At 44.1% G+C, this 25,138-nt stretch overlaps 1 protein-coding gene across 1 annotated transcript in view; it reads left to right on the top strand.

Annotated features, from left to right (window-relative positions):
- The first annotated feature begins 310 nt into the window (after positions 1–310).
- LOC111749627 (laminin subunit alpha-3-like) overlaps positions 311–25,138 on the top strand; it is a 30,241-nt gene continuing 5,413 nt past the window's right edge. Inside the window, exons 1-8 of the mRNA XM_023544154.2 lie at positions 311–324; positions 726–877; positions 13,614–13,748; positions 18,802–18,848; positions 20,352–20,451; positions 21,115–21,167; positions 21,740–21,845; positions 22,981–23,080. Of these exons, the coding sequence (XP_023399922.2) occupies positions 311–324; positions 726–877; positions 13,614–13,748; positions 18,802–18,848; positions 20,352–20,451; positions 21,115–21,167; positions 21,740–21,845; positions 22,981–23,080 (707 nt within the window). The remainder of the gene's footprint in view (positions 325–725; positions 878–13,613; positions 13,749–18,801; positions 18,849–20,351; positions 20,452–21,114; positions 21,168–21,739; positions 21,846–22,980; positions 23,081–25,138) is intronic.

The raw sequence follows: 25,138 nt of genomic DNA, 5'->3' as shown, positions 1-25,138 counted from the left end.
TGATTTGAAAAATCACTTCAGAAGCACAAATGCAACTGAGATAGAGAATAGGGGGTGGGGGTAGGTCTGTTTATATAGATTGGTCCGAAAAGATGTTCCTGAGGAGTTGACGTCTGAACTGAGTCCTCGAGGACGAGAAAGCGCATGCTGTGCCAAGGACCAGGGAGGGCATTCCAGAAGAGAGAATGGCCTGGGCAAAGGTCCTCGGGTGGGAGAGCACTTGTTCGAGGGATTGGAAGCTGCCTGGCTTCTGGAAAGGCCGTGTGCCTGGAGGTTGAACTGAGATAATCTGAGTGATGCCCTAAGCACCATGCCTGGCATGTGGTAGGGCTGAATTTAGTTTCTTTTCTTCTAGAAAATAGAAGGTGGAAATAAGTTTAATTAAAAATTAGATGGGAATCAGCTTCATTAGATGAATGAATCTAACTCATTAGATGGGGCTCTAATATAAATTTTTCTGTATATGGCTCAGATTGGGGAAAAGAAATGTTTTTATAGGGGTAGATGTTGAAAGGTTATAACTGTTTTGCAAACAAACACTCGCCCCTAGATGTTTCTTAATAGTGTCTCTGACCTTTTCTGAATATTTGTTTGATTTCCTTTTAAGATACAGTGTTTTGGGTGAAGAATGTTTGTAAGCCAGAAATAATTCCTAGTCTATGTCTCCTAGTTCCCTGGGGGAAGGGAGAGATCACAAAGGAGTAAGGAGCAGAAATCTCTGAAAGTCTCTTCTCCTTCGCAGAGTGTGAATGTGACTTGGACGGTGTTCTCCCTGAAATATGTGATGCCCATGGAAGGTGTCTCTGCCGCCCTGGGGTGGAGGGCCCTCGATGTGATACCTGTCGTTTAGGTTTCTACTCATTCCCTGTATGCCAAGGTAAGTGGGCAAAGCATTGTTGTTAGCTGCCATTGAGTCTGCTCATGGTAACCCCACGCACAGCAATGAAATGTTGTCCTGTCCTGCACCATTCCCACAGTGGGTTGCGGATTGAACCGTTGTGATCATAGGGATTTCATTGACTGATTTTCAGAAATAGGTTGCCAGACCTTTCTTCTTAGTCTGTCTTAGTCTGGAAGCTCTGCTGAAACCTGCTTAGCGTCATAGGCACATGCAAGCCTCCACTAACAGATGGGTGGTGGCTGCACATGAGGTGCACTGGTTGGGAATCAAACCCAGGTCTCCCGCATGGAAACCAAGAACTCTACCACTGAACCCCCAATACCCCAGGCAAAACATAGCATCCTGATAATTATTCCTCCAAGACAGATTTCCTCCTGAGGAACCGAAGAGGCAGAGCTGTGTGACCTTCAGTTTAATAATGAGCTCTTAGCTTATGTACGTGTGTTATGTGTAGCTGTCCTCCTAGCTTCCTTTACCTTCCATTCCTACCCTTCTTCCTCCCTGGTAGTTATGCTCATGAGCTCTAGCTCAGCTTTCCATGTTCCAGTCCTGGCTTGGAGAGGAGCTGGTATCTGAACACTTTAGGAGCCTGCTGTGTAGACATGGGAAGGAGCAGAGCATCCTGGAGGAGGGAACAGCATATTCAAATCCACAGAGACACGAAGCCTCTCTGTCTGCTTTGTGACCCGTCCTAATATGAGCCCCTGAAGTGAAGGGAGGGAGGTGAGGAGGAGGTGTCTGGCCCAGTCCCTAGAGCATAATAGATGTACAGTAAATGTTGGGCGAATGAAGAAATGAAGGAATTTTCCCAAGTTCTCTCCCTGCCTCCTCCCCATTGTCTGCCCTTTTTCTTTCCTCAGCTGCTAATGTGGTAGGGAGAGGAGGGGGAAGAGGAAGAGATGTTTATTAGTCAGGGCTCAGTGTAGCAAATAAACACCCCCCAATATTATAAACAGAAAGGGACTTACTATAGGTAATTAGGTGTAAGTTGTTAAGGGCTGGAGCCAGCAGGCTCTAGGCTGGCTTCCAAGGAGGCCTTCAATAGAACTGTGATGTTGTCAGACCAGACTGCTGTGGCTGTAGCCCAAGGACAGGAAGACCTGCTGCTGCCTCCATGCCCATCTCTGGGCACCCAGGAAGCTAGAGACAGGGTGCAGCTGCAGAAATGGTCAGCAAGGAGCAAGGAGGCACCTCCTCCTTACTTGCTAACAACAATTTGCAAAACCGAGTTGGCATACAGAGCCAAGTTCCAATCTGTGAAGTGTTGTTTATGTCTTTCCAGCCTCTGTACACAGGAGGAGTTTAGGAGAGGTATTGGGCAATCCCATCTGCAAGATCAGCCACATTAAGGAACTGTGAGTGTGGGATGGGAGCAGGAAAAGCCCTTCTTTTAGGTGGATGACAAGGAAGTGAAGAGCAAGGGCCGTGCAGGCTATTAACCTGGGCAATTATTTAACCCTTCTGCTCCTCAGTTTTCTTCTCTGTTAAACAGGGATATAATAAAAGTACTCACCTCAGAACACTGTTTTGAAGGTCACATATGTACTGACACGTAAAGCTCTTAGAGCCTAGCAAGCACTTGCTTCTACCTTAGCTACTGTTGTTTTATCCTTATTCTTCTGCCCCATACTTTCTTCTACCTCACTTTACAAACCTATAACCCAATCCCAGTTCATCTCCCTGTTTGCTTAGATGTCTGAATGCCAAATCCTTCCTTTTGTCTGACTCCCTGGCATGCCCTGTTCATGGACCTCTCTCCTCTGCTCCCATTTCTCAGCCTTAGCCCCTCAGAAGCCATAGAAATTCTCATAAGTCTCTACCCAGAGATTTGGCTACTTGCCAGGTGGGGAGTAAGGAAAGGAAGGGGGTATCTTTTCTCTCTCTACCTTGACTGTAATAAGAGAAATACAGTATCAGAAGTTGGAATTTCTAATGCATTTTCTGTGAAAACATCGGTACAGGAGATGGTTATGTTCTAACATAAACATATAGAAAACTGTACACATGTCCAAGGCTGTATCCTTTCAGCAGTGATTGGAGAAGGATAATCCAAGCTAGTAGGGCCTGCCTGCACATGGGCCAAAAAAAGTAAACTTTTTGAATTTTGATGACAGTCTCTAAGCCACACACACATCAAGTGGTAAAGGGTAAAAATCTCACTGGCCAAGGAGGCTTAAGTACAATCTTCCATCAATAAGTGTCTTATCCTGACCCAGGGGTGATTCTGAAATAGCCAGGGTAAAAGATAAAAACAAGTGGAAAAATATGAGCAGGAACATCAGAGGCTGAACATTGCAGGGGAAATAGGATTTACAGAATTAGTTCACCCAAGTCACTACACAAATAAATTACCAAATAAATAATAACAACCCCAGAAGGGGGTTATCAGATGCCAGAGTTGCTGCAGTGTATTATGTAAAATGTCCAGATTTCAATTAAAAAGAATGAGACATGAAAAGGAATAGGAAAGTGTGACCCATATACAGGAAAAAAGAAGTTCTTCAGGCTGAAAGCAAATGATACCAGAAAGTAATCTGAACTCACATGAAAAAACAAAGAGTATTAGTAATGGTAGTTATTTAGGTACCTACAAAAGACATTCAGCCATTTCAGCAGGTACCATATGATCAGGAACTGATAATACTGAAGAAAGAGGTCCAAGCTGCACTGGAGGCATTGACGAAAAACAAGGCTTAAGGAATTGACAGAATACCAATTGAGATGTTTCAACAAACAAATCCAGTGCTGGAAGTGCTCACTTGTCCATGCAAAGAAATTTGGAAGACAGTTATCTGACCAACTGACCGGAAGAGATCCATATTTATGCATATTCCAAAGAAAGGTGATCCAACCGAATGCGGAAATTATCGAACAGTGTCATTAATATCACACACAAGTAAAATTTTGCTGAAAATCATTCAAAATCAGCTGCAGCAGTACATTTAGAGGGAACTGCCAGAAATTCAACCTGGATGCAGAAGAGGACATGGAACCAGGGATATCATTGCTGATGTCAGATGGACCCTGGCTGAAAGCAGAGAATACCGGAAAGATGTTTACCTGTGTGTCACTGACTATGCAAAGGCATTTGACTGTGCGGATCATAACAAATTATGGATAACACTGCGAAGAATGGGAACTCCAGAACACTTAATTGTGCTCATGAGGAACCTGGACATAGAGCATGAGGCAGTCGTTCAAACAGAACAGGGGGATACCGTGTGGTTTAAAGTTAGGAAAAATGTGTGTCAGGGTTTTATCATTTCACCATACTTATTCGATCCGTATGCTGAGCAAATAATCGAAGAAGCTGGACTATACGAAGAAGAATGGGGCATCAGGATTGGAGGAAGACTCATTAACAACCTGTGTTACACAGATGACACAAGCTTGCTTGCTGAAAGCAAAGAGGTCTTGGAGCACTTATTGATGAAGATCAGAGACCACAGCCTGCAGTATGGATTGCACCTCAACATAAAGAAAACAAAAATTTTCACAGTTGGAACAAAAAGTAACATCACGATAAACAGAGAAAAGATTGAAGTTGTCAAGGATTTTGTTTTACTTGGATCTACAATCAGTGACCATGAAGTAGCAGCCAAGTTATCAAACAAAGCATTGGATTGGGCAAATCTGCTGCAAAAGACCTCTTTAAAGTGTTAAAACACAAAGATGTCACTTTAAGGACTAAAATGCGCCTGACCCAGGCCAGGGTATTTTCAATTGCCTCATATGCATGTGAAAGCTGGACTGTGAATAAGGAAGACCGAAGAAGAATTGACACCTTTGAATTATGGTGTTGGCCAAGAATATTGAATATACCACAGGCTGTCAGAAAAATAAACAAGCCTGTCTTGAAAGAAGCACAGCCAGAATGCTCCTTAGAAGCAAGGATGGCCAAACTTCATCTCACATACTTTGGACATGCTATCAGGAGGGGCCATTTCCAGAAGAAGGACATCATGCTTGGCAGAGTACAGGGTCAGCGAAAAAGAGGAAGAGCTCAACGAGATGGATTAACACAGTGGCCGCAACAGTGGCCTCAAACATAGCAACATTTATGAGGATGATGCAGGACTGGGCAGTGTTTTGTTGTGTTGTACATTGGGTTGCTATGAGTTGGGATGGACTCGACGGCACCTAACAAGAACAGACCAATGTGAAAGTGAAATAGAATAGATTAGAAATTATTAGAATGAATCACAAATAGTAACGGTAAGAAATGTCGTATACAATTCTTGTTTCTACTTATACATGTCTTTATAAATGTCTATGTTTATACCTATTATCTACTAATCTGTGTGTTTCTTGGGTTGCAATGTAAAATGTATTTTTTACTGTCATTGTTAACTAAAAAAGTTTGAAAGCTGCAGTGTGAAAGAACTCTGGAGGATTTTGTTTGTGCTTTTGATAGTTCGTCACTTTTACTCTGCTTCTTGGTCCTGTGGCCTCAGACGCTCAAATAGTTACAGCTGTGGTCATGGAGCATCTGTGTGAATTTGCTATCTCTCTTTCAGCTGGAAGCTCTTGCTCAATAAATTACAGCAATAGTTTGATGAATCCATCCCACCATGAAGCTATTCCTGTGTCAGAATACAGTGGATAATTCCTTACCAAACTTGTTCGAGGGGCAAGAAACCATTCTGCCTTATCTTTTACACATTATCTGTGAGGAGTACCTGAAAAAAAAAAAAAAACAACAAAAAACCAGTTGCCATTGAGTCGATTCTGACTCATAGCATGCTCTGTTTGATCTTTAACCCATTGACTTATTTTTACTCTTCTGCTTTAAACTCAGTACAGAAAAAGGAGAGTATAAATTTTGATGTCTTACTGCAAGGTCGGCAGCTCGAAACCACTCTCTGCGGGAGAAAGATTAGCAGCCTACTTCCATAAAGTTTAACAGCCTTAGAAATCCTATGCGGTAGTTCTACTCTGTGTTATAGGGTCGCTATGAGTCGGAATCGCCTCAGCAGCAATGGGTTTGTTTTTTTGGCTTATCATCTCTTCGTCACTGACTCAAAAGCCTGGAAACTCCAGTCTGATCTTATCCACAAGCTACATAGAAGTGTAAGGGGCAGATAAAATTAGTTTTTAAAAAAATATTTGGATTTGATTAATTTAATAAATACATTGACCTTTGTGGGGGAAAATGAGATAATTGGGAATTTGCAAATATGTGTGATAATCATTTTAATTAGAATAACTCTTTCAGATGAGAATCATCTGATGTTCTTGATATGAATATCAAAGAAAAATTTCCTTGAATTTGAAAGCAAATACAAGGAAAATATTTTAACCCCTCCCCCCCCCCACTTTTTTTTTCCCCCCCGCCACATCCCTCTTTTTGAAGATGTTAAAATTGAAGTGTTGGTCCCAAGATACGATAGATACAAAAATTCCAAGGCCGTGTCACCATATGCAAATTCTCAAAGAAATGTCTGGAGACCTGTTTACAATACTCTAGTGTCTCACACTCAAAGGGATATAGAAAGGTTAGGAGAGTAGAGGAGAGAGGACGTGGGCCAGTGGATATCTCTGAAGAAAACTGTGCTGTGAACCTCTTAGTTATCCCCAAGAGGGAAGGTGAGTGCTAACCCCCTCACCTCAAACCTAATGAGGGGGGCTTTCATGGGATGCTTCAAGAGAGGCAGGTATGCCTGGGGCCAGACTTCAGCTAGGAAAATCCAGAGGCTGAGATGGGAAGATTCCTGCTGAGGGCAGAGCAGGGAGAATATGGCTGTGCTGGGAACGGCCTGTACTGACAGAGTGTGTGGGGTCGGGGCGTGTGGGTGTTTCCTATGGCCACATGTGGGACAGTCTAGGTGGGGTGTCTTGGATCCTGTCCAGCGATTCTGCCTAGAGGCACCAGGAGACCTCATGCAAAGAAGCTGAAGCTTCTGTCCAGATTCCCAGCGGCTGAGGAAGTTGTGGGCTGAGGAAGGAGTCACAAGTAATGAGAATAAAGAGGCATCCATCACCTGGGGTCAAGGGAATGGCAGGATAGAGATGCCTAGCAGGAAACCCCTGAGAGAACCTGGAAAGTACCCTTGGAAAATGAGTCAGCTTCAGACCGTCAGGCCTCTGCCAGGCCCAGGGACAGTGGAGTCACTCACTGCGGTCCATGAAGAATAACCCATTCCTGTTACCTCTTTTTCCCCTACTCCCAGACTCAGGGGCAGATGTGAATTTGAAGCCAGCAGTTGAGAAAGAATGCCCAACCCCACGTCGCCACCACTACCACCACTACCTTCTCTACCAACACCACCACCATTACCACCACCACCACCACCACCTTCTCTACCAACACCACCATCATTACCACCACCACCATTACCACCACCACCACCACCATCACCTTCTCTACCACCACCACCACCATTACCACCACCACCACCACCTTCTCTACCAACACCACCACCATTACCACCACCACCACCACCATCGCCACCTTCTCTACTACCACCACCACCATCACCACCATCACCTTCTCTACCACCACCACCACCACCTTCTCTACTACCACCACCACCACCACCACCATTACCACCACCACCACCATCACCTTCTCTACCACCACCACCACCATTACCACCACCACCACCACCATCACCTTCTCTACCACCACCACCACCATTACCACCACCACCACCACCATCACCTTCTCTACTACCACCACCACCACCACCATTACCACCACCACCACCATCACCTTCTCTACCACCACCACCACCATTACCACCACCACCACCACCATCACCTTCTCTACCACCACCACCACCATTACCACCACCACCACCACCATCACCTTCTCTACCACCACCACCACCATTACCACCACCACCACCACCTTCTCTACCAACACCACCACCATTACCACCACCACCACCACCATCGCCACCTTCTCTACTACCACCACCACCATCACCTTCTCTACCACCACCACCACCACCTTCTCTACTACCACCACCACCACCACCACCATTACCACCACCACCACCACCATCACCTTCTCTACCACCACCACCACCATTACCACCACCACCACCACCATCACCTTCTCTACCACCACCACCACCATTACCACCACCACCACCACCATCACCTTCTCTACCACCACCACCACCATTACCACTACCACCACCACCTTCTCTACCAACACCACCACCATTACCACCACCACCATTACCACCACCACCACCATCGCCACCTTCTCTACTACCACCATCACCATCACCACCATCACCTTCTCTACCACCACCACCACCTTCTCTACTACCACCACACCATTACCGCCATCACCTTCTCTACCACCACCACCACTTTCTCTAGTGCTACGACCACCATCACCACCACCACCATCCCCACCACCTACCCCTCCTGCTGTAGGCTTTTGGCCTGAATTAGGTCTGAGCTGGGGAAGGAACATTTAAGCTTAAACTAGGTATCAACTTAAAGGCTGCTCCGTTACCTAAGAGTATGCTGAAAAGTCCTGACTTGCCTAGCATTTTCATCCAGGTGCAGGGGGACAGTCTCCCCCACTGAATAAAGTTGAAAGGAGCCATGGGAGTTAGTTCACACAGCAGTTGTGTTTCTTCAATACACTTGTTGTAGAACACATCGTTGCAGCTCTGTGTGGCTTAACTTACCACGGCTTCCTTAAAGGGACTCCATGATTGGGATCTGCTTCTAGGAGCATTGGTCATTTTTAAATACCCTATTAGAACATAGACTTCTATAATAAACCCAAAACCGTGACCATGTTTTCCTCTTTAAAAAAAAAAAATCGCTGTAATTCTTTTAATGTAAGCAGAGTATTGTTCCATTTAGCTGGCGTTTGGTTATTTGGCAACCTCTGGTATATGGAGCAAGTGTAAAAACCAAGCAGTAAGATCCCCCAACTCCCTGTTGCCTCTGTAAAGTCAAAACCTACACCCCAAGAGATGCACATGAAAATCCACGCATTTCACTGCTAAGAGAATGCCACAAGCCCTCTCTTAGCCTCCTTTTTTTAATTTCTTAAATAATTGTACTAAGTTTGGTTACTTTTTTTCCAAGCCAAATTCGTGGAAAATTAGAAACAATTAGGAGTGGGGGACAGAACAGCAAGGGAGGAAACAGAAAGCACATGTGAAATTTAGGAAGTTCAGTAATCTGTGGCCATTTAACAAAGGGCACGTAATCCTACCAAATCCGGCGGTACTGAGGGCACCGGTATCAGAACAAGTGAACAAGCATTATAATGGTTCTGGGTTGTCGAGAGATGGTTAAATTATGTCTGATATACCTGTTTAAGAAGGTGGGGAAGTATATAATACCTTTTAGCAAGAATACTATTTTAAAAAGGAGGCCTGGTGGTACAGTGGTTAAAACACTCATCTGCTAACTTCAAGGTCGGTAGTTCAAACCCACCAGCTGCTCCATGGGAGAAAGATGTGGCAGTCTGCTTCTGTAAAGATTACAGCCTTGGAAACCCTGTGGGGACAGTTCTGTTCTGCCCTGTAGGGTCTCTATGAGTTGGAATTGACTTGATAGCAGTGGGTTTAGTGTTTTGGACTATTTTTAATGGTTAAATTTAAACCATTTAATCGTTTTGGTGATAAAAGAGACGGTTAAGGCTCTTTACAGTTTTATGTAACCAAAAATTTGACCTAAACTACTTTACAGCAAAAGAAATTTATCATCTATAATTGAAAAGCCCAGGTAGATTTGGCTTCAGGAACAGCTTTATCTAGAGGCACAAAAGATGTTGGCAGGGTCTGTTTTTTTCTGTCTTTAGGCTCTACTATTCTCTGTGTTGGTTTTGTTCTTAGGCTTCGTGTGGTGACAGGGTGGCAACCAGCAGCTCTGGGCATACATCCTTCCAGGTTCAAGCCTAGGGGAAGTTTGTTTTCCTCTGAGCAAGTCTGGCTCTGATTGGATTACCTGTCCATTCCTGAACCATTCACTGTGGTGATGGGAGTCACTGCTTTGATTGGCCAAGCCTAAGTCTCTCCCTATCCATGGAACTGGGAATGGGGTTCTCATGTCTGAACAGTGTGGATGGACGAAGGGGGAAGAGCACTTCCCCCCTGGCAAAATCAGGGTGCCATAACCACAAAGTGGGGGGCAAAGTGGGGTGTCAGTAAAATACTCAGCTCTCTGAGAACACTAAGCTTCCCAAAATGACTACCATATTTTTATGCAAATAACATGCACTTTTTTTTTTTTTTTTTTTTTGCAACTGCGACCTCCCCCACACCTCCCAGAGGTATCTTGGAAGAGTTCTATGCTAATTTTTTTACATGTTGCTGTAAAAAAAATTAGCACTGCGCACTTGCAAAAATACCTGGGGTCGGGGAGAGGCATAGTTGGCAAAAAACATATAGCATATACGTTATTTGCATAAAAATACAATAATCCTTTGAGAGATTCGGAAAACCATTGAGGTTTAACTGTTGCATTTTTCTTCATAAGAAGATGACGGTTGATAGGAAGAGCACTTTAATCAGCTACAGTGTTTGAGATATGCAGTATCCCCAATTAGTAGAGTCAAGATTTAAAAAAATAAGGATGCACCTTCTCATTTATATTTTTGGTATATTAGATTTCCCTCATTCATTCCTCTGCTTCCAAAGGTCTAACAAAGCCAACTGACCTCACGTGGCCAAACACCAGGAACAAGGCAGCATGTAAGTGGCAAGATTGCTGACAGCCACTTGAGAGAGGAGTGGAAGGAAACCAGCAGACTCTCTACAGGCTCCCATGGGTGAATGTTTGTGGTCAGCCTCTGCTGGAGTCTGTGGTTCGTAGTCATGGCTTAAGTGTGGGGAGAGGCCACACTGTGAGGCATGAAGGGGGTCAGGTAAAGGTTGTGCTCTAATTCCACCCCCATTGGAGTTCCTGGATGGTACAAATGGTTAGAAAGCTCAGCTGCTAACTGAAAGGTTGGAGGTTCAAGGTGCCTCAGAAGAAAGGCCTGGAGATCTACTTTTGAAAAATCAGTCATGGAAAACCATATGGAGCACAGGTCTAGTCTAGCATGTATGGGGTTGATATAAGTTGGAATTGACTCAGTGGCAACTGGTTTTATCCTCTGTTCTAAATGCTAGCTAGTTGCTTGGGTAGCAAAGTGCATCAGGAAAGGACGGGCAGTGAGAAGAGAGAGAGGAAGAAAAAGAGGAAGAGGAAGAAGAGGCTAACAAAGAAGGAGAAAAAGGCAGGAATGGGGAGAGGGAACAGAGGAAAGAGGGGAGGAGGAAGAGAAAGGGGGAAAGGAGAGTATAAGGGAAGAGTTAAGCCTTCAAATAACCAAGTTAGCCTCGTGTATTCAGTGGTTGAAGATAAAGAGTGGAAGCAAACTTACACATACATGTGAAATTTAAATACATATAGACGGTTCTCCAATCTGGTCTTCTATCTATGATTTGGTTTGCACCTATAAGAAAGAAAACCAAAGGGCACTTAAGTGAGTCAAAATCAAAATGAGAAGAATACAGCGTTGTTCTTAGGAAAGTCTGGAGTACATTAAAGTAACTGGATGTGAAACATGAAGCCAGGGCTGCAGCTGGCGGGGCATGTGGAAGGGTTTTAAAACTCCCAAAGAGCAAAGAACTTTTTTTGGCTAGAATATTTTTTTTTTTTCTCTGATGTAGCATTTTGGACCATGTTCATTTGATTCTACAATTTAACGGGCCAAATAATAAACTCCTTTAAAAAAGATCACGGAAGCTGTTAGAAAAAGGTGTGCAGAGGGAAGGGAGACCCTCACTGACGGAATGTTGGGTCATCCCAAACCCTCCTGGTGCCCAGTGGTTCAAATCAGAAACAACCAACTGCGGTGCACCGCTCGCGCCACCAGCGCCGACCTCAGGAAACAGTTCTCAGGCAGAGACAGGCTTCTCTGTGGCTAGTGTGCATTCGTTCATAAGGTACACTAAGGCAGGGCTTGGGGTGAACTGCTTGCCTCTGCTTGAATCCCCTCTGCCTCCCCCAGTGCTTTCTCTTTCCCTCAACAACCTCTTTTGGGTGGTGCTGAGGGACAAGTGGGAAACAAAACAAAAAACCAGTTGCCATCTATCTGTCGATTCCAACTCATGGAGACCCCGTGTGTGTCAGAGTAGAGCTGTGCTCCGTAAGGTTTTCAAGGAAACCCTGGTGGCGTGATGACTAGGAGTTTTGGCTGTTAAGCAAAAGGTCGACAGTTCGAATCTACCAGGTGCTCCTTGGAAACCCTATGGGGCAGTTCTGCTCTGTCCTATAGTGTTGCTATGAGTCAGAATCGAATCGACAGCAGTGGTTTATGGGAAGAACATGCTGTCCCAAACCTCAACTGCACTGATCTGACCCATGACCCAGAATTTTCCCCATTAGGGTTTGGTGTAATCTGTGGGTTGTAGGGACAGATTGTTCCTTAGCAAACTCCTATGAATATATTGCCATTGACAGATTAACCTTCGTCTGCCTGTTTGCATGTTCTCATGGGTCAGACAAACCAGCCAAGGGAAGAGGACAGATTCCCTGGACTGATGGGCATGGTGCTGGAAAGGTTTCTCACCTTGGTGTCCCTGAGAGTCTTCCAAGCCTGTCCAAGGGGGTAATAAATGCCATAGGGCTGCAGGGGGAACTGCCTGAAGAGCAGTCCCGTACTATTCCGCCTCGGACTGGCCCTTCATTCTATAATTCAGTTTTTATGTAGCAGAACATTGAGGTTACTGGTTAGAAGGAGGCTTAGAATTTTCTGTAGATTTAATTTACCTTATGCCCAGTGAACAGAGAAATAGACTGTGGTAAGTATTGTGGAACTGACTGATGGCTTTGACTAAAGAAGGGGCCAGTCTGGCTTTCCAGCAGAAGAAAAAGGTTTGGAATCATGGATGATAAAAACACTCCTTAAACAATAAGGAGCTCTGTTTACTTGTGATTTGCATATTGTCTGGATAGCTCACTCTAGGACCCTACTTACCGAAGGAAAAGAGGGTGATATTATTCTCAGTAATACCTGTCTCATAGTGATGTGGCCAGATTTAATGAGATGCTTTTTATCAACTCCCTACAGAGGGTTGGACCCGTAGGAGGCTTTCAGTAAATGCTCCTTCTTTCATCCAACAGATATTATTCAGCATGTACCCTGGACCAGTTCCCTAGGTTGCACAAAAGGTTTATGCACCACTGTTAACCTAAAGGTTGACGGTTCTAACACACCCAGAGGTACTTTAGAAGAAAAGGCCTGGTGATCTGCTTCCATTAAGATTACAGCCAAGAAAACCCCGTGGAGCATAGTCTGAAACACATGGGGTCACCGTAAGTTGAAATTGATTCAATGTCAACTAACAGCAACAACAACATGGGCTGTGCTTGACGCTGGAAGACGTTGGGGAACACAACAGACAAGCTCTCTCTTCCCATAGACCTTTATTATCATTGCTTTCTGTACTCCTTGGGAATAAAAGCATCTTAAACTAGAGACACTGATGAGTCGATGGAAAGGCGTAAAATACACCAGAAACTCCAAAGGACCTGGACCAAAACAAAGAGCAGAATTAAAAACTTTTTAAAGCCTTATAGTATTTCCAGGGGTGAGAAGAGGGCAGCCAGTGTTGGGGTTTGGGTTGGGATCTGGCAGCTTTCACTGATAGTTGGATTGAAATAGGAGTGTGATGCCAGATTGAGTAATTCACAGTTTTCCGAAAATGTGCATGTTTTAAGGCCGGACCTTTGTTTTCACCTCCAGAGTGTAATTGTGACCCCCGAGGCTCCCTGGACAATGCCTGCAGCCCTCAGGGCCAGTGTCGCTGTCACCCCCACTACGCCGGACGGAGCTGCAGCCAGTGTGCCCTGGGCTTCTATGGCTATCCCGACTGCCTTCGTGAGTGGCCATGCTTTCCTCTCTGTATTCAGTGTCCTTTAGGGCAGAAAGAGTCCAAGAATATTTCCTCAGAAATCTGCTTTTTAGGCATGGACTTTATCTCGGCAGACAGGCCTGGTGGGAACAAGGGCCGTGAGAGAACTCTGACCAGAAGAAGTAGAACTGAGTCTTGTTCTGTAGTCTGCCGAGAGCTCACTGAGCCATGTTAGACATGGTTCTTAATCTCTCTAATTTTAGTTCCTTGGGGGTCAGGGGGCTTCATAATACAGAAGTAATCCTCTAGCCCCTCTTCTGGATATATAACTCCTCAAGGTCAGGGAATATGCATTTTTCATATTTATCTCCACGTAACACGTAGCCACAGTGCTGTGAACACAGGAGGCCTTCAATAAACATCTGCTGGAGGATGGATATCACATGGGGGGTGGAATGGTGGTAGATTCCCTGGGTCTGCCACTAACTAAGTGTGTCTCTCTGAACAAGTCACATAGCCCATTGGAATTCCAGGTAATTTGTAAATGAGAAAACTCACTAAGTTCCCTCCCGTCATCTGCAGGATCTGTTATTTTATGATTCCAATGACAAGTCAGGCAAACACTACTATTATTGTTATCACTTGGCCCTGGGGCTGGGCCAAGTGCTGTTAAAGAGAATAAAGAAGTACCTGATCTCAGGCCCAGGGCTCAGTGCTCCAAGCCCTAGCTATGGGAGCAGGTAGAGATCCGAAGGACACCTGCAAATACATCCCTGGAATTGACACTTCACCTTCTGAGGCTTTTCTTTCCCAGCTAGTGTGGAATTTTATGAAACTTTGTGAACAAGTTGTACTTTTTGCTGCATTCACTGAATATTAAATCAGAAGTCAGAAATACTAATCCATAGATCCCCATTTATGCAGCCTGGGATAATGCCAAGAGCACTTCTCCAAGCACCGGGGGGACTTGGGTAATCACAGTCATAGTGCTAGTAAGAGTGGACACTCTCTGAGCGCTTCCTCTAGGCCAAGCATCACATTCAGTCCTCTTCATGTCTTATCACAGGTAATTCTCAAACCATGCCATCTAGTAGGTACCATCATCAGCTCCAGTTTACAAAAGAGGAAACTGAGGCTTAAAGAAGCCGAGCAACTTGCCCACAATTACACAGCTGCTAAGTGGTGGGGCTGGTACTTGAGTCCAGATGTATGTGACTCCAGAGACCACAGCCCTTTGCTGCAGTCTAATTAAAGTGCCACTTAACTTCTGAGCTTTACTAGGTAAATGATAAGGTTCAATGAGACAGCCTTTCTACTTCCTTTGAGTTCTTAAGTTGTGAACCAACTCAGGAAATCAGTCCAGCCATTTCCCCTGCTCGCACCACCCTGGGAACAGGGCCGTTGAGGTGCAAGTGGGAGTGGCTCAGAGTAAGTCCAGCCCTATGGGAATTGAGCTACATAGAGACAGGTAGGAACCTGAGCCAGTGGGAAGGGAGAAGAGAGGAGAGTGCTTAGAATCTGTTGTTTCCATCCATACATCTGCTTATTCACCCACGTGGCCAAAGATGGTGATAAAGCTTGAGGTGGGGGAAAGGAAACTGGGGTGCTCTTCCTGTCCACCCTCAACCTGACTGTATTACTTTTTCCTTGAGTATTCAACTATACTAAAAAACAGACAAACCAGCTGCCATCTAGTTGGTTCTGGCTCATGGTGACCCCATATGTGTTAGAGTAGAACTGTGCTTCATAGGGTTTTCAATGGCTGTAACTTTTCGAAATCTGATCACCAGACCTTTCTTTGAGGGACCTCTGGGAAGGCTTGAACCATCAACCTTTTGATTAGTAGCCAGGCACTTAACCATTTGCACCACCCAGCGATTCAACTTCACTAGACCTTGAGAAAACAGATATGAAGAGAGATGGACAGAGAAAAAGGAATCAGTTGTCAGCCCATCTGGACTGGAATGGTTTGTACTCGATCCCCAGTGGGGTGTGGAGTTTTTCTAATGAGCCACCTCCCTTAGCCAACTGTTCCCTCAGCCCGTCTCATGAGCAACACTTGCTGTGAGCCAGGAGCATCCTCCAAACCCCTGGAACATCCCTGGCCCGGGACTCAGGCCGATCTTGCTGAATATAATAATAACAGCAACAGTAATAAAAACTAGCATTTGTTGAGTGCTCATTCTGTGACGAGCATTGGCCCCACCTCTTTCAAGTATAATCTCATTTATCCTCACAGCAATCTTATCAAGTAGACACTGGTATCACTCCTACTTACAGAAGGGGAAACTGAGGCTTAGAGCAGTTAATTGACTCATTTAAGGTTCCAGAGGTAATAGGTAGAGCTGGAACTTGCATTTGAGCCTTCCCAACACCATGCCCCACGCCTGCTCTTACCCACAATCCTCTTCTGTCTCCATTCCCATCGCCCTGTGCTGGCTGAGTTCCCTCCTCAGTCTGCTGGTGCTCAGCACTTGGCTCCCACCAGACGCCCTGCAGCCCAGTGGTGGGGCAGTGTGACTGCTGGCCGGGAGTGACAGGACAGCTGTGTGACAGATACCTTTCAGACGCCCATGATTTCCCTCACTACCAGGGTAGGGAAGCTGTCAGAATGCTGGAGGGCCGGTTCCTGTCTAAAATGTGTGCTCATCCTCCCAGAAGAAGCCTCAGATCCTCTGCAAGTGACTCTGCGTGGTCTGCCTGGGTCTTCTCCTAATTCAAGTCCACCAAAAACAAATATATCAGAGATACGTCCCTAAAGGAATCCAGAACTTATTTGTCTCTCTCACTCACTGCCATTGAGTAGATTCTGACTCATAGCAGCCCCACAAGGTTTCCAAGCCTGTAAATCTCTACGGAAGCAGAGTGCCACATCTTTCTCTGTCAGAGCCACTGGTGGTTTTGAACCACTGACCTTTCGGTTAGCAGTTGATCACTTTAACCACTGTGCCATCAGGGCTCGTTTATTTGTCCCTACTGAGAAAAAAATTTTTTTTTTTTTTTTAATTCCCATGTGCTGTAAATGTGGGTTTCTCGGTTCATGTAAACTTTCTCTGGGTACAGCTGTGTGGCAAAGGTGACCCGTTTTGGCTAAACTGAGCATCCGTTGCCCCCTCCCCAAGGCATCTTGCCTTCTCCCTTATTACCAGCCTGTGGTGCTGATGTTGGCTGTCCATCATCTGCTGCAGTGGATTCAGACAGGCCCCTCCTGGCAGTCTGAGCAGGACCTTTGTTTTATTCTTGCCCCTCTCTCCTTGCCAGGGGCCTTCAAGGGACTGTATCATTACATGTTAGCACAGGAGTTGTGGAAGAGGAGTGGGATGAAGTAGAGTCTACTCATTTTGGAGAGAGTGAGCCAAGAAGGAGATGCACATCATGCATGCAGTGACAGGCTACCACCGGGGCTCGCTCCTCCATGAATGTGAGAAATTGAGTCTGCTGTGTTCTGTGGCAGAGGGACGAGCAGATTAGATGCACAGAGAATTGCCCTGTGCCCTTGCGTTTGTGCAGCTGCTGATCCCTGATTTCAGAGGACTCTTTTCTCTTGGGAAGAGCTGTTTGTGGAAGCTGACCCATTCTCCTCATCGGAGTGCGTGGTTTCCCTGTGCCCCTTCCTGCTCCCGATAGTTCTTCCCGGCTAGTGTTCAGAGCCCTCTGGAAACAGGGCCATGGCTCAAGCATGATTTCCCAGGACCTTTCTAACCAGAATCCTCAAGAGACCAGTTTTCTTGATGGTGGAAATTGTAGACAGCAGCCAGAGGGGACTGGTGGCCTTTGGCAAGGCCCGAAGGTCTGTAGGATGGAGAATGCCTGGGGTGGATCTGCTTACCTCCTCTGAGGATATCAGGAGGGGACGGAAGTACTGTGGCTGCTGGACCTAGAGGCTGAGTGGCTGCTCTTGTTTTGCAAGTGCTACCAAAAAAAAAAAAGAGAGACCTTTTGCCAGTGAGTCAATTCCAACTCATGGCAGCTGTGTAGGACAGAGTAGAAAGCTGAGTGGCTGGTGGATTCGAACTGCTGACCTTTTGGTTGGCAGCCAAGCTCTTAACCACTGTGCCATGAGGGCTCCTAAAAGGTGAAATTTGTGGGACCCGGGGAGGAAGCGAAGTTTGGGGCAAGGCCAGGCTGGAAGACGTAAAGAGCAGGAAGGCGTTGTTGAGTATTACAGAAAAATGCATCAAGTAGAGACAAAGAGGAGACAAAGACAAAACGGCTAAGAAATAAAATGTAAGAAAACAGGATTATATTGTGGACTTATTTAGGTGATTTGAAAAACCAAGCTCAGAATAGGTTTTACCCAACGTTTTTTCATTTCTAACGCTGTATAATAGTAATACTGTGACATTGCAAGATCCCAGTTATTGAAGAGAGATTAGGCTTGTGATACTATTTTTACCAAGGCAGGAAAACGAATTAATTTTAGAAATAATTTTAATACAGGTGGGGACCAAGGGGGTTTTGATTATTAAAATTAACTGGATTAACTGAAAAAATGTACTTAGAAATTCTGTAACTTTTTAAATGGACAATGAAAATATCTCTTGGTTCAATGGAAACCCTGGTGGCACAGTGGTTAAGAGCTATGGCTGCTAACCAGAAGGTCAGTTCGAATCTACCAGGTGCTCCTTGGAAACTCTATGGGGCAGTTCTACTCTGTCCTATAGGGTCGCTCTGAGTCGAAATCTACCACAGTGGGTTTGGTTTTTTTGGTTTTTGGTATAATGTTGCCCTCTTCTGGGCAAAATTAAGATGTTCAAAACTCTAGAACCTACTTTCTCTACTGTCTTCCTTCATCTTCACTTAGAAGCGGACTTCTGTTGGTAGGCAGAGAGTAGAATTGTTCAGTGGCCAAAGAGGTGATTTTTGGTTTAAAGTTTATGAACGTTATTTGGGGTCCCTTTTCGTGAATTACTACCTGCAAAGTTCTTGCTACTCATCTATTAAAAATACAAATGTACACGTACTATTTTTAAAAACAAGTAAGATTTTTAAAACTCAAAACGCGAAAAGAAACAAAGAAGAGACAAGCAAACAACCCCTTCCTTGCCGACATTTAAACTGTTTCTAAATCCCATACAGGTTCCGGCAGTGACTGTGACGCCGCTGGCACCACTGAGTCCAGTTTGGTAAGTAGACGACTATAAAAGGGTTGCAATTCTAACTATTGGGTTGATACTTAGAAAAGACTAGCACATTTGGGAGCTTCCTTAAATTAAAATAAGACCCGAAGCCCAATTGCTTAAAGAGGGTAAGTGTTCATTTTCAAAGTACATACGGAATCTTGTGATTTTTTTTTTTCCAAAAGTGAAAGAATAAAGTTTATTTAAGCGTTTATTCTAGCCTAGTCCTGTCTGTCTGTCAGTTTGTCATACTGTGGTGGCTTGCATATTGCTATGATGCTGGAAGCTGTGCCACTGGTATTTTCAAATACCAGTAGGGTCACCCATGGTGGACAGGTTTCAATAGAGCTTCCAGACAGTCAGCCAAAATCAGCCAATGAAGGCCTTATGGATCACAGCAGAACATTGTCCAAACAGTGCTGAAGATGGCAGAGGACTGGGCAACATTTCACTCTGTTATACATAAGGTTGCCAGTGGGCTGGAGCTGACCTGACAGCAACTAACAAGAACTCGTACAGCCGTTGCTAGCTATTGAGTCGATTCTGACTCATAGCAACACTATACAAGAACAACAGAGTCCAACTCTTAGTGTAGGTTAGTCTGAGGGCATTGCCACCAGGGAACCCAGCACATAAGTCTGAACTATATAATTAATAAAATTAGGAAAATCAAAGGCCAAAAATACATTAAATGAAGCTGTCTGTGTACAAAATAAGTATAATTTATTTGCTGTTACTCCAAGCACAAGACTATGATATTTTGAATGATTTTCGAAGAATTTTAAAGATTATCTGTTTTCTTGGCCTCAGAGCCTGGAGATGTTGAACATCCCAGGCACCAGGTGGGTTAGTGGTGAGAGAAGTTATACCAGCCTGCTGTGAAGCTTTACCATATTAAGCCAGGCAGTGAGTCTTACATATTGTAAAAGCACTCTCCCTACCCCTCCACAAGTTGCTGTTAAATTGTCTCTGACTCATGGCGACCCCATGTGTGTAAGATTAGAACTGAGCTCCACAGGGTTTTCAATGGCTGATATTTCAGAAGTAGATTGTCACACCTTTCTTCCGATGTGCCTTTGGGTAGACTTGAACCTCCAACCTTCTGGTTAGCAGCCAAGCGTGTTACCTGTTTGTACCAACTATGGACTCCCAGATAAACCTAGTTCGTTACTGATTCTCAAGATGTGAAGCGTCCACATATTTTTGCATTTATTAACGATACTGACAGACACTGACATGTTATAAATAAGAGTGCTTTTTAATTTTTCTTTTTCTGTATTTTCTAATTTTGTTTTTGTCACAAGTATGAATTATGTGTGTAACAAGTAAATGATAATGAAAAAAGGAATTAGCATGCCTTTGAAATCAGTCCAGTACTTTCGTTCCCCCGGTACATTTAATTTACTTTTCATGGCCAAAATATAGTTCTGTGACAAGCCTTTGTTCAGAAAACATGTTTGAAAATATGTCTCAATTCCAGGATGTCACCTGTTTGATTTTCTTTCAAAGGGGTATTGCCAATGCAAGCTTCATGTTGAAGGTCCTACTTGTAGCATCTGCAAACCATTATATTGGAATCTGGCCATAGAAAACCCCAGTGGATGCTCAGGTGAGGCTTCTTCTAACCGTGAGTGACTGCAGCTTCCTCTTCATTTTCCCCCCTCAGTATCGAAACCCACAAAAGAGTTATTTTATTTAATTAGTTGCATTTTCCTGAAGTTTTGTGTAATTTTTTGATGTTTTTTCCCATTTTTGGCAGAACTTATGTCATTTTTAGAAATCTCAGTAGGGGATTTATATCCTGTTTCCAGATGTATTTTGTCGTTTGCTAAGGTGGCTACTTGATAAATGGCTTTTGCCCGCTTGTTTTTATAGTCCAATCCTAGTTTAGTTTTATTTTAATTTTGTGTTTAGATTGAAGCCAGGGTAAGAACTTAAAGACACTAAGTTAAAGGTGCTAAGCTGAGTGGATAGTCTTAGGTAGAGTATATTGCCATGTAAGTGTATCAGCGATGTCCTAACCCTCTCAGAATTTCATGATGTTGCAACTTTTATCTTGGAGTGGCCATAAATCGACAATTACTCCTTAGTGGGTGGATAATATTGATCTGTCTGTTCTGCCAACCCCAGAAACAATCCAGTTTTAGCCGTCCGTGGTGCAAACCGTAATTCTGCTGAAGCAAGCTAGAAAGTGTGTGCCTATTGTATTGCAGGTGGGTAACGTTCCCAGAGGGGGGCACTGTCCTTGTGTAACCCTTGGTTATCTCCACAGAATGCCAGTGCAACGTGGTGGGAGCAGTGAGTGGAATTGGAGAATGTGGGCAGGTAATGTGGGATGATTTTTCACATGATAACAATAGAATGCCATAGCAGTTGATTGCGGGGCTGCAGTGGGAGCTTATTAGTACCTCTCTAGCTGTAAGGTGCGGGTGCAGTGGTAGCATTCTTGCCTCCCGTGTGGGAGACCTGGGTTCAATTCACAGCCAGTGTACCTCATGCATAGCCACCTCACCCATCTGTCACTGGAGGCTGGTGTGTTGCTATGATGCTGAACTGGTTTCAATGATGCTTTCAGACTAAGACTAGGAAGAAGGGCCTGGTGATCTACTTCTGAAAATCAGTAAAGATGCTATGGATGACAGCGATCTGATTGGGAACCAATCATGGGGATGACACAGGACCAGCAGTGTCTCATTCCGCTCTGCATAGGGATCCCCATGAGTGGGGGGCTGACTCAACGGCAGCTAACAGTAACTGCAGGATGTATAATAACCTTTTTTGAAGTTTTAAGGTCCTGGCTACAACTGCTTCATGTTACACAATGAGCCAGTTTTGAATCTTGGAGATTAGAGAATTCTGTCATTTTATCAAACTTTATCACCTGGCTTGTCCCGTAGGGAGATGGTGACTGTCACTGTAAACCTCACGTCGCTGGTGATTCCTGTGACACGTGCGAAGATGGATATTTTGCTTTAGAAAACAGCAGTTACTTTGGGTGTCAAGGTAAATACCTCCAGTGGGTCCTGTTGGTAAAACAAAAGTGGTGGACAAAGACTACCAGAAGAACTTTTTTCTTTGTTCACCATCTTTGTGTAGACTTGCTGGTCGGAAGGCACTGAAAATTTCTGTTCAGGGAATTTGGCTAATTATTTAGTTGAAACTAGTAATAAATTGAAAATGGGTTGCTTTGACCTCTTTTTCTACCACCGTACTGTTGATTTTATATTAAATAATGTAAATTGGGAGGGGAGGTCATCTGTTAATTCCCTAAAATTTTTTTTAGAAATAATATTGTGTTAAAAAAAATTAAATAATGAAATTGCAAGACAATTGCCCCACAATTCTACTGTTTCATCTCTCGCACAGCTGCTCATTGGCACATGTTATTTATAATAGCTCTTTGTTTCTAAATCATGCTTAGCTCCAGGACTCTGTCACCTTGCCACTGGACACCAGGGTGACAGCTGGCTGTAATAGCGTGCCTTCAGCTGGCCAGCTGACTTGTGAAGGGGCACTGTTTTTGTTTCGGAGATCCCTATATATTTCAGACCTCTGTTAGATATAAGATGTAACGGGGGAAAGAAGGCAGCTGCTTCACTGGGATTATTGATTATTGGTTGTCATGTCTCATGGAGGCGGGAGAGCATTCAGCATGGTGACTATGTCTTAGTGTCTTATCGCTGCTCTATCAAGTTACCACAGAGAGAGGGGCTGAAAACCACAGACATTTGTTCCCTCACAGTTCTGGGGGCTAGAAGTCTGAATTCAGGGTGTTGGCAGGGCCGTGCTCTCTGAGAAGACTCTAGGGAAGGATCCTCCCAGCTTCTGGCAGTCCCAGGCATTCCTTGGCTTATGGAAGCATCACTCCAGTCTCCGCCTCTGTCTTCATGTGGCCGTCTTCCCTCTGTGCCTGTCTATATCTGTCTCTTCTTATAAGGACATCAATCATGTTGGATTAGGGCCCACCCTACTCCAGTGCGACTTCATGTTAACTAATTATATCCGCAGAGATACTTTTTCCAAATTAGGTCACATCCACAGGTAGTGGGTAGGCCTTGAACGTATCTATTTTCGGGGACACAGTTCAACCCCTAATAGGTGGTGTGACAGGTAACTGCTGCTGTTCTCTGACTTTCAGGTTGTAAATGTGACATTGGTGGTGCCCTCACCCCCACGTGCAGCAGCCCCTCCGGAGCGTGCCAGTGCCGAGAGCATGTTGTGGGGAAGGCGTGCCAGCGGTGAGTCTTCAGGGACATTTCTTCTGAGCTTCAGGTCAATGTTGTGGAAGACTATCTTAGGTACTGCTGTCTGTGCTGACAGTTCTGGGGATGCAAGAAGCAGTTCTAAGGATAGAGGGCAGACAAATCTGTGCTGTAATTTGAAATCAGGACACTTATCTCTAAGTCCAATTAAAACACAAGGTAACATTGCCCATAAAATCAATTTCATGTCATAGGTCACAGAGAGGCTTCACCTGAAACTTCCCATAGGTACAGAAGGCCAGGTGGTTGAGATGCGACCTGGGAGCCCTGGGGTGGGTTCACATGGCAGAACCTCCATGTAGAAGTCAGAGCACGGAGAGCAGAAAGATGGGGCAGCTTCCAGAGAGAGGGAGTAAGAAGGGACGGGCTCCACATGCCAAAGAGATTCAGTTCCTGCTTTCCCATGGGCCCATGAGTAAGCGAGCCAGAAAGGCCAGTGTGTGACACTCGGGCAGGGGTAAGGATGCTTGTCACTGGGGAAGAAGTCCCTTGTTTCATACATAAGCAGATTAAAATGTACTGTAGGAGCAAGGGAATGAAGTGGACATAAGATCCCAGAAGGGGCTATGGGAGGTATGGTGGCGTTGCTGTCTCTTCATCCTCTTGTAACTGTGGCAATTTATACATACTTCTGTGATCATTTATAATCCTTCCTCAGTGGAAAAAAAGCAGTTGTTAATATTCTGACTTTTAATAATATTCTGGAAACTTTGTGAAGTACAACTTCTTCTAAATCTCAAATATCTTCACCACTTCTCGTTGCTTATCAACAGATTAACAAAGAATTCTATGCAGTTAAGGCAAATTGTCTGTAGATAGCATGGAGCTTCTCTCCTTTCCCTCAGTGTTTCCAGTATGTGATTTCAAGTCAGAGCAGCCCAGCTGTGTTCTCCACAGTCTTTTCTATTTGGCCAGTTGCCGCTGGGTCACCTAATAGAAGATAGAGAAAGAGGACCACCTCTGTGGAGTTGTTTTCCTGAAGTCTAGCAAAGCTCACGGTAGACCAAAGGAACTTTGTAAATAGGTTCATAAACAGTTTCCACCCATGGTTTACTTCTTTCCACACTTGTGTTGATGAAGTGACTATTGAGTAGAACTGAGCTTTTCCCCAACTTAACCAGCGTAGGTTTTTCTTCTTCCAGCTACATAGGTGATGGCTAAATTTTGGGTTAAAATAATGCAACCCAATGGGAATTAAATTACCCACCCTGAGGCAGAAGTATTGATTTTCTGCATTACATATATACACGTATGTGTATATGTATGTGTGTGTGTGTGCATATACTTGGAAATTTAGAACTTGTCCTTTTAACTTAGAAGTAAATGGTAACAGAAATAAAGAATAATAAACCAGCAGTGTAGATGTTCTACTGCTTTTTCTCCAGATTGGTAAGTCTTGAGTTTTTTGGGTATTAAGTCATCTCAAATGTTTGCTTATGATATTATCTGAACATTTTTGGCATTTCTTATAAGTTTAAAACTATTCACACTCACTTTGTTTTCTAAATAATTTTTGTTATTATATATATATATATATATAAAAAAATATATATATATATATATATCTCCATTGTTTGGAAACCCTGGTGGTGTAGTGGTTAGGAACTACAGCTGCTAACCAAAAGGTTGGCAGTTCGAATCCTTCAGGTGCTCCTTGGAAACCATATGGGGCAGCTCCACTCTGTCCTATAGGGTCATTACGAGTCAGAATTGACTCGACGGTAGTGGGTTTTATCCACTGTAGAAATTTTAATACGTATGTAAAAGTATAAAGATAAAAATTATTCCAGCACAGTTCTACTCTGACAACTTTTTTTTTAATTGGATTTAAGGATATTCACATTACCAGTGAACCTAAAGACCATCCGCATTTACTTTTTATTTACAAAAGACCTGAAAACAATGAGAGATAGCCCCCGTTAGTATTTTTGGTGTAGCTTTTCTTATGAACAAGCATTGATAGTATATTTTTCACATAATTTGTATCAATTTCTTCACTTCATGATATCACAAACATTTTCTATTATTATTAGT

This window comes from Loxodonta africana, chromosome 11 (genome assembly GCF_030014295.1).
Source record: "Loxodonta africana isolate mLoxAfr1 chromosome 11, mLoxAfr1.hap2, whole genome shotgun sequence".
NCBI lineage: Eukaryota > Metazoa > Chordata > Mammalia > Proboscidea > Elephantidae > Loxodonta > Loxodonta africana.
The sequence above is the reverse complement of the archived record's forward strand: the minus strand, read 5'-3'. Positions and strand labels throughout refer to the sequence as shown.